Here is a 10,277-nt window from a genome sequence, read left to right as displayed (position 1 = left end):
TTTATGCCCCAAGTCTGAGCCTCTAGGAGTAGACGATAGAGAGTGTACCTCCAGTGTTAATCCCTTCCTTCGCCCCACCTCCTCTACCCCAGAAATAACAGGAGGGGCCAGTCTGTCCCTGGGGTCCAGATTTGCATGGCAGGAAGAGGCCTAGTGGGGAGGGGAATCCAGGCTAGGTTCCTGTAGCATTTCCCTCCAAGGAATCACTGACACCGAGGTCAAAGACAGAATCAACTTGACCATGGCTGGGCTGGGGTTGCCCACCATCTTCAAAGAAGGGCTGGGTGTGCTGCTCCTGGTATTCTCAGGTATGGGGAGAAGCTGGCTTTGGCATTCTGGGTCTGATTATGTATCTTTCACCCTCCATTTTTCCCTCCTGGTCCTGTTTCTGTCTTTGTCTAGAATCACAAGAACAACACACATTTAACAAGAATTTTTTAGCCTACCAAGCACTGTTTGTTTTTTTTTTTTAATATCCTTTCTTGTGAAGTTGGGCAGACCTTCCCACTGTCCTGGTCTTTCTCTGTCTGCCTTTTTGGATCTTCATATCTCGTTCTGTCCCATCATGGTTTTTATCTACGTGTTTTTGTGTTTTTTTGTTTTTTTCCTTTGGACTTTATCTTTGTTTCTCACTTTCAGAGTCTATGTCTTTTTTCTCCCCTTGGCTTCTTTCACTTTCTATGTCTCTTGTCTCCTTGTCTCTCGCACTTTCTGCAAGTGGATCTTTGTATTTTCTATATTTTTTAATGAAAAAAATAGGATTGTTAGATGAGCTTTCTCTAAGAGCCCTTCCAGTTTTAGCATTCTAGAATTCTAGAGCTCTCACACACACTTTCTCTCTCTCTCTCTCTCTCTCTCTCTCCCCTTCTCCCTCTCCCTGTCACTCCCTCTTTCCCCCTTTCCCACCCTCCCTCTCCCTCTCCTTCTTCCTCTTTCTTTTTCCTTCTCCCTCTCCCCTCCCTCTCTCTCTTTCTCCCCCTCTCCCCCTCTCTCTCTGTTCTTGTCTCTCTTTCTAACTCATATTTTCTGGAACCTTATTTCTGTCTCTGGGTAGAATTTGTGCAAGTCACTTAACCCCCATTGCCTAGCTCTTCTACCTTGGAACTAAAAAACAATATAGATTCTAAGATGGAAGGCAAGATTTTTTAATTTTTTTAATGAGGCACAATAAGGAGGAAAGGCATTCCAGGCATACCTGACAACCAGTGCAACTGCAATGAGATGAGAGATGGAGTGCTATGTGTGAGGAATGGCAAGATTGTCTGTATTATAAAGTATGTGGAGGGTCGGCTACGGGAGGGGAGGGAAAGAACATGAATCTTGTAACCATGGAAAAATACTCTAAATTAATTAATTAAATGAATTTTTCAAAATAAAAATAAAGTGTGTGGAGGGGAACCATTTGTAATAAGAATGGAAATATGGCAAGGGCCATATTCTGAAGAAATTTAAATGTCAAAGAGTTTATTTTTTATCCTAGAGGTATTAGGGAGCCACTGGAATTTGCTGAGTGGCACATGACATTGATCAGCACTGTGCTTTTGGAAAACCACTTTGGTGGCTGGGTAGAGAACAGGTTAGAGTGGAGAGAGACTTGAGATAAGGAGACCAGGTAGGAGATATTACAACAGATATTACAATACAATCCAAAGAAGTCATGAGGGCCTGACTAAGTTGATGGTTATGTGAGTGGAGCTAAGAAGATTTATAGGAGAGATGTTTGGGGATATAAACAATAAGGCTTGGCAACAGATTAGAAGAGAGTGACTACAAAGAGTTGAAGATGATGCCTAGGTTATGAACCTGAGGGACTAGAAGAATAATGGTGCTGTTGGCAGAAACAAGGAGTTCAGAAGAAAGGAAGATTTGTAGGAAGAAGATAATGAATTTGGAGTTGAACATGTCCAGTTTGAGCTTGCCTATGGGACAACCAATTTGAAATGTCCAGAAGGCAACTGGGTGATGCAAGACTAGATCTCAAGAGAGAGACTAGATTTGTAGATCTGAGAACCATCTATATAGAGATGATAACTGAACCTAAGGGAGCTAGTGAGTTTACCAAGTAAGGGAGTATAGAGGGAAGAGCATAGAAGGCCCAGGACCTAGCCCCAGGGTACACTGACTGTTTGAGGGCCTAACATAGATAATGATCCAGTAAAAGAGACTGAGAGAGAATGATCAGAGGATGTATGAAGAGAATCAGGACAGAGCTGTGTCTTGAAAATCTTGGGCCATGAGTAATACCTGCCGCAGATGTAGGATTTTAGTCCTAATTGCCTTCGATGATTGGGCCAAGTTGATTAGAGTTTGAAGAGTAAGGGAAGTTTGGTCTCCTGATGTTGGCAGCTAGAGCCCTGAGTAGGGTGGAGAGAAAATGATGAGGAAGACAGAAATTTTGGCCCAGAGATAACATGGAGTCTGATAAAGAAGAAAGGAATACCTTCATAAAGAGGGATGTAGGAAGTAGAGTGTAGGTCCCCTCCTCTGTGTTGTGGGTGTTGCTCAAAAAAAAAAACAAAAAACACCCAAACAATCATAGCATCTCTGGGCTTCCATTTCCTTTTATAAAACAAGGGGGTTAGAGAAGATGATCGTGAAGATCCTTTCCAGTACTAAGGTTTGATGGTCTAAAATTCAGTATTTTAAGGTTTCTTCCAGCCCCGATGTTCTACGATTTAAGTGACTTCTAAAGTCATACTGGAAATTATGGAACTAGAACCCAAGTCTCTTCATTCAAAACTTGGACCATATCATAGGTCAAGAGAGGATTGGGTAGGAACAGGGTCAGGAATCAGGGAAGAAGGAAAGAGATTGCAGTGGAATTGACTAAAGGGAGTTGATCAAAAGGATCAAAAGACCTGATCAAAGAAAGAGGAACTAGATATAGGAAATTTAGTATTTAGAGGTGGGAGGGTCCACAGGCACGCCTCTCTTCTTTATTACTCATCTTCCTTCTCTCTCTTCCTACCTTTCTTTCCTCTCTCTATTCCTGCCTTCCTAGCATGCCTTCCTTTCTTTATCTCTTCTCTTCTATTGAACTTCAGCCATGGGAATGGTAGAAAAATCAGTTTTAAATCCAGTGGAATTGCTCCTTGGCTCTGGGAGGAGGGTGGCAGGAAGGGAGGGGAAAGAACATAAATCATGTAACCATGCAAAAATATTCTTAATTAATTAATTAACTGAAAATTTTCAAAGCAAGAAGAAAAATCAGTTTCAGGAATTTTTGGGGGTGGGGCGTAGTTATTGTGGGGAAGAAGCAATCGCTTGAAAGGGGGTGGGTTCTGACAAATTGGAGATGTTGGATGGCTGGGCCATAGAGCCCCAATGCTACCCTCTGGTTGGTTCGTTGTCATCCTTCCTTCCCAAAGAGGACCAAAATGATATCACAATGCCAAGGTCAATGTATATAGTATATCTATATATGGCACCCTCTTCCCTTTGCCTGTCTGCCTGACCTTCCTCTTCTCTTTGTCCCATACCCCTCAGCAGGTGAGCTGGTCCTGGGAAGCCAAACAATTGAAGAAAGTATCCCTGAGTCTAGAGGTTAGTGATTCTGTCCCTCCTTGGGGAACTGTGGCTCTGGTCATTGAGGGAGGAGGTGGGGTAGGAATACCTTTGGTATATATGGTCTAAAAAGGAGGGGGGTGGGAGGACCTGGCCTGTTTTTCCTTGACCTACCTAATGTGATATTGGAAATTTGGGGGGTCCTTGAACTAGTTTTGAGGTCCCTGATCTAAACTTCCTGTAGACATTTAGGGCTCCTTGAACTACATTTCCCATGATTCCTCTTGAATAATCAGGTGGACAGGAAGTGTAATAATGTAAACAGGAGTATAAAGACTGAGGACAGGATTGGTACTTCCTCTCTTTTCCGCCTCGCCTCAGGAGCAGGAGCCAAGATGGGAAGAGGATGCAACAGGGCCCCTGTATTTTAAAATAACTCAACAGGCTTCATTTTTCTAAATGGCTTTCAATAAACCCTTTGAAACCATGATATTTTTAATTTTATCACTCTATTAATTTTATTTCTTACACTGATGACTGAATCTTTTTGCCTCTACCCATGTTTGTGTCTCCAGTCTCCTGGAGTCTTATCTAGGTCTTCATAGACCCTCCCATGTCATCATCAAATAGCAATGGGCCTTTATTGAGAGCAAGCAATGGTCAAGACCCTGCTAGGTGCAAGGGGTATAGAAATTCAACCCAACCTACATTTATTATACACCTACTATGTGTCAAGCATTTAGAGATAAAAAGACAACATGAAAACTTGTTTCTGTCCTGAAAGACCTTTCTTGCCAACACCGTACAAAGAGGTAGAGATGTAGACTCTTATCTCAAAGGCCTTGTAATATAGCTTCAGAGAAAAGACATCCATAGAAAAGGAACTAACAGTACAGAGATTTGTGTGCCATAAAAGAAGGGTGGTTGTGGACCCAAGGGTCAGGGAAGGCTTAACAGAGAAGCTGAATAAGGCCTTAGAGGAGACAGAGAACTTAGATAAATAGAAAGGAGGGAGCAACTTTGGCAATGTCAGAGAGGCCAAAATATAGAATGTCCAACAGCACAAAGTGGAGTGGTAAAAGATTAGAAAAGTAGATTTGAATCCAATGGGGGAGGGCCTTGAAAGGCAGGTTAAAGAGTGAGACTTTGGGGAATAATAGAGACATTTCAAGCTTTTGGAATTTATGCGGCCTCACTGGTTCATAGCATTTTTCCTTAAAATAAAAGAAAGAATTGATCAAGATCTCTTAACCATGTAAATGCCTAACTGCCTCTCCCTAGAGCATTTGCAAATCTTAAAATGCTACAGAAATGCTAGCTATTGTTATTGTTATTAAATCAATATCCATGTCGTGGAGAGGAAATGAGAAACAGCTCATATACAAAACTTCGGCACACATGTGAAATTTGTTAAAGGACATTCCTTGCTGTAGGGATTCTGAACCTGGGTCCATGAATTTATTTTTAATATTTAGTTAACTATTTCCACATAATTGATTTCCATTGTAATCCTTTGGGTTTAGTTTTGTCTATTTAAAACATTATTGTGAAGGGATGGCTAGGTGGCTCAGTGGATAGAGAGCCAGGACTGGAGATAGAAGGTCCTGAGTTCATATCTTGCCTTAGGCCCTTCCTAGCTATGTGATCCTGGAAGAGTCACTTAATCCCAATCATCTAGCCTTTATCTCTCTCCTGGCTTGGAACTGATATTTAGTATTGATTCTAAGTTAGAAGGTGAGGGTTACCTAAAAAAAAAAAAAAATTATTATAAGAAGAGGTCCATTGACTTACCTAGACAGTCAAAGAGATCCCATGACTTGAAAACAGTTCAAAATCTTTGCTTTTCACCCAACTGAGGCATTAGGAGGGCTACAAATCTCCAGGTCATTATCCAGTTTAACTCCTGGGGAGGTACTGGGTAGGCCTCTCCAAAGAAAGCTTCTCAGTTTTATCCTTTTATACAGGAAAAGTCCCACTTCAGACATGAGTCAAAGATGCCCCTTCGGTTATTCTCCATTTCTGGGGGTTTGGGGCAGTGATTGATTGGGAAGCAAAGGTTTTATCTGTTGCTGCCACAACCAAATAAAATCACTGGAATCTTCAAATACTGTGATTGGTTGAAGGGCAAAAGAGAAAATAAAGAATATAAACTTTTTGAAGGAAGAGATTAATTCATTCTCTGTATTAGTAGCTCTATTTCTACAAGAAGCTTTTCTGATACTCGTTAATGCTAGTGCCTTATCTCTAAGTTTATCACCAATTTATCCTGTATATAGTTTATTTCTACATAGTTGTGTGTGTGTGTGTGTGTGTGTGTGTGTGTGTGAGAGAGAGAGAGAGAGAGAGAGAGAGAAAGAGAGAGAGATCTTCCCCTTTAGATTGTGAGCTCCTGGAAAGAAGGAATTGGAGGTTTTTTTGGTTGTTTGTTTTGGGAATTTTTTTTTTGGCCTATTTTTGTATCTCCAAACAACAACAAAACCCTTACCGTCTGTCTTAGTATCAGTTCTAAACCAGAAGAGTTGTAAGGGTTAGGGGCAGTCAGAGTTAAGTGACTTACCCAGAGTCACATTGATAAAGTGTCCAAGTCCAGATTTGAACCGAGGTCCTCCCAACTCTAGGCCTGGCACTCCATCCACTGTGCTACCTAGCTGCCCCTCTATAGTAGACATTTAATAAGAGGTTGTGCTTTAATTAATTCACCCCTGAGATTGGCTTTGGAGCAGTTCTCATAGAACTAGGGAATTTGGTTCTAATGGCCTTGACTAGACTCTTAGAAACTCTCACCTTTGATAAGTCTAGTTTAAGTCTATGGATGCCTTCTCAGAATCATGTTTGAAATGCATAAAATAAAAGATTACAATGGAAGCCAACTATGGTGAAATAGTATTATCAAAGTGCAGCTATAATCTGTATCAAATAACTTACCGTCTCACGGAGAGGAGAGGGAGAAAATTTGGAACTCATAATGTTAGAAAATGAATGTTTTGTGGTTTTTTAAAAAAACTTTTACCTTCTGTCTTAGAATCAATACTAAGTATCAATTCCAAATCAGAACAGCAGTAATGGCTAGTAATTATATATTTAGGATTTATAAAGTACTTTACTTTTAGATAACCCAGTAAGATTATTTTATTCCCCTAGAAAATGAAGGTTGGGGCAGCTATGTAGCTCAGTGGATTGAGAGTCAAGCCTAGAGATGATGGTCCTAGGTTTAAATCTGACCTCAGATACTTCCTAGCTGTGGGACCCTGGGCAAATCACTTAACCCCCATTGCCTAGCCTTTACCAACTCTTCTGCCTTGGAACCAATACACAGTATTAATTCTAAGGCAGAAAGTAAAGGTTTCAAAATAATTTTTAATTAAAAATAAAATGAATTAAATATTTTATATGTAATTGGGAAAAATAAAATATTAATAAATTAAAACAACAAAAATAAAATTAGTAAAAAATTTAGAAAATTATCAAACTATTTTAAAATTTAAAAGAAAAAATTTAAATTTAAAGATTTTTAATATATTTCAATTTAAAATTTTTTATTAAAATTTAAAAGAATTAGTTATCAAAATATTTTTGAAAACAAGTTTATAGACTATAGGTTACAAATTTAATATTCAGGGGCAGGTAGGTGGCTCAGTAAATTGAGAGCTGGGCCTAGAGAGAGGAGGTCCTGGGTTTAAATGTGAACACACATACTTCCTAATTGTATGATCCTGGGGAAGTCACTTAACCCCGTTGCCCAGTTCTTATCACTTGTCTGTCTTGGAACCAACACACAGAATTGATTCTAAGACAGAAGGTAAGAGCTTAAAAATGAAATAACTTACTATTCATCCAGGACCTTTTTCCTTCCATTTTATTTTACTCTTCAATTAATCAGCATTTATTCTCTCTCTCTCTCTCTCTCTCTCTCTCTCTCTCTCTCTCTCTATCTATCTATCTATCTATCTATCTCTCCTCCCCTCTCTCATTTTCTTCTCTCCCTTCCCCAATTTAAAAGGAAAAGAAAATTCTTGACACAAGTATATATGCAGTAAAACAAACAAACAAACAAACAAATAAGTAAATTCCCACATTGCCCAAAGTCCAAAAATGTATGCTATGTCTCCAGCACCTGTCAATGGGGGTTGGGGGGGTCAGCATATTTCACCATAGGTATTCTAGAGGTACAGTTGTTCACTATATTGATCCTAGTTCTTAAGTCTTTTGTCATCATTATATAAATTGTTCTCTTGTTCCACACCTTTCACTCTGTGTCCATTTTCCAGTTTTCTCTGAATATGTTCACTTCATCATTTTTTCCAACATGATAGTATATTCCACTATATTAATTTACCATAACTCATTCAGTCATTTCCCCTTTACTTTGCTTCTAATTCTATGCAACTCAGGATTTTTTTTTGCTTAGTACTTTGTATATTAGGTATTTATATTTTATATATGTATATTTATATAGCAAGTACTTTATATATTAAAGTATCTTTCATTTATTAAACCTATCAGCAATGAATCAGAGGACTAGAATAATAATGGGAGAGTGCCATAATTAAAATCTAATAATAATAATAATGATAACAGATTATTATAATTTAAAATTTATAAAGTTCTTAACTTGCAAATTACCTAGTAAGGTCATTTTATAGATTAAAAAAACTGAGTCTCAGAGAAGTTATTTGCCTATTATCTTACAGCAAGTAGTTATCTAAGACAGCATTTAGGAAGATTAAGAGTAGATTAGGGGCAGCTAGGTGGCTCAGTGGATAGTCAGCCAGGCCTGTTGTTGGGAGGATCTGGGTTCAAAGGGACCTCAGACACTTCCCAACTGTGTGACCCTGGGCAAGTCATTTTGCCTCAGTTGCCTAGCCTTTACTTCTTCTCTGCCTTAGAACTGATAGTATGAATTCTAAGGCAGAAGATAAGGATTGGAATAAAAAAGAGTAGATTGAGAAGAAAGAGACTAGACAGAGGGAGACCTTAAGTAGGATCCTGTGGCCATAGTCCAAACAAGAGGTATTGAACTAGCCTGGGGTGATGGCAATGGGCATGGAGGGGAAAGAGCCCATTAAAGAAATATTACAAATATTACGTGGATAAGATGACCCATGTCATAAATGTGAGATTTATGCATATGAACTACTGTCCAAAAGGTCATGACAAAGCATTCATCTATTCATTGTACTTTTAGCATGCATTAGATTCTAGAAACTGGCTTGGGGCTTGGTGATCAGGGACCAGTAGGAGTCCAGGTTTCTCTGTTTATGTCTCGGTGACTCCTCCCTGCCCCCATCCCATACCTCCATGGGGTCTCCATGCTTCTCCCCCAGCTTTAGACTATTCCCAACGATAATCAGGCACTGTTTGAGGATGAGAGAAATGTTTGACTAATCCCTGGATCTGTTGGGTGAAGGTCAAAAGATTTTAGACCTTTAGAAGGACTCTGGGAATTAGGGAAACATGGCATCTGATCTTGACTTCACAGGGAATACTTGCAACAAGCTCTGGCAGTATCCGCGTTTCGTGGCCAAGAAGAGGGACAGCTCCTTCGAAGTGACCTGCCGGGTAAATGATTATGGCCAAGTGACTTGGCTTCGGAAGCAGGAGTCAGACCCCAGTCCACAGGTGCTAAAGATCAACAATGGACAGATCACGCAGTCTTGGAATGGCAGCACCTACACTCTCACCATCCAAAAGGTCCAATTTGAGGACAATGGCATCTATTACTGTGAGCAAGTGTGTGTGGATCATTCTAAAAAGCCCTTACAGGGATGCGGCACTGAGCTCCGTGTCATGGGTATGTTTCAGATAAGCCTTGGTCCAGAGGACTGCACAATCTTCCAGGCAATCCCCTCATTCCCACTGCCCATGAGAAAAGGATGTCAGGCTCATCAGGGGCAGAGTGGATGGAAAGTGTGCAGATGGTTCTGGGACCTTGATATTGGTGATTTATCCCCTATAAGCTCACTTTGCCACAGTAGGGTTGGCCTCGCACTTGCACTAAACCATCAGCTGATCCTTTGCCTGGTCTCTCCTGTTACTAATGATAGACACATTTGGAGACTAGAGAGTCAGAGAGAGGCATTCCCAGCCCCAGAAAAAAGGAAAGCTGATGGTTCAAGTAGGAATCAACTGTCTTCCTAGGTATCCTTTGACCTAGACTGAATTCCTAAGAATGGGAGAAGGGAGGAGAGAGAGCGAAAGAGAGAGAGAGAGAGATGGACAGATAGATGGATAGATGATAGATAGATAGATAGATAGATAGATAGATAGATAGATAGATATAAAATGCTTCAAGGTTTGCAAAACACTTTGTATCAGTTTTCAAGGTGGAAGGAACTTTAAAGACCTACACCCTCATTTTACAAGTAAGGAAACTGAGGTACATTAAAGTCAACTTAATGTTAACTTAAGTCAACATTAAGGTTAACTTACTCAGGGTTCATATAGCTAACAAATATCTGAGGCAGGATTCTTTTGATCCTCAAAACTATTCTGTAAAATAGGTGCTGTTGGGGCAGCTAGACGGTTCAGTGGATTAAGTTTCAGGCCTAGAGTCTGGATTCAGATCTGGCCTCAAGCATTTTCTAATTGTGTGATCCTAGGCAAGTCACTTAACTCCCATTGCCTAGCCCTTGATTTTCTGTCTTAGAGTTTGCGTTCTTACTAGGACAAAAAACAAGGAAACAAGGGAGAAAGAAAGAAAGAAAGAAAGAAAGAAAGAAAGAAAGAAAGAAAGAAAGAAAGAAAGAAAGAAAGAAAGAAAGAAAGAAAGAAAG

The 10,277-nt window shown here is 39.9% G+C and overlaps 1 protein-coding gene across 3 annotated transcripts in view; it reads left to right on the top strand.

Moving 5' to 3' along the window:
* Positions 1 to 231: 231 nt before the first annotated feature.
* Positions 232 to 10,277, top strand: part of CD79B (CD79b molecule) — a 12,441-nt gene continuing 2,395 nt past the window's right edge. The window contains exons 1-3 of one of the 3 annotated variants that reach the window (XM_044673668.1): positions 232 to 308; positions 3,487 to 3,543; positions 8,984 to 9,295. In XM_044673668.1, the coding sequence (XP_044529603.1) occupies positions 242 to 308; positions 3,487 to 3,543; positions 8,984 to 9,295 (436 nt within the window). In that variant the 5' untranslated portion in view covers positions 232 to 241. The remainder of the gene's footprint in view (positions 309 to 3,486; positions 3,544 to 8,983; positions 9,296 to 10,277) is intronic. The other 2 variants (XM_044673669.1, XM_044673670.1) reach the window with 2 other exon arrangements.

This window comes from Gracilinanus agilis, chromosome 4, assembly GCF_016433145.1.
Source record: "Gracilinanus agilis isolate LMUSP501 chromosome 4, AgileGrace, whole genome shotgun sequence".
NCBI classification, from domain to species: Eukaryota; Metazoa; Chordata; class Mammalia; order Didelphimorphia; family Didelphidae; genus Gracilinanus; species Gracilinanus agilis.
The sequence above is the reverse complement of the archived record's forward strand: the minus strand, read 5'-3'. Positions and strand labels throughout refer to the sequence as shown.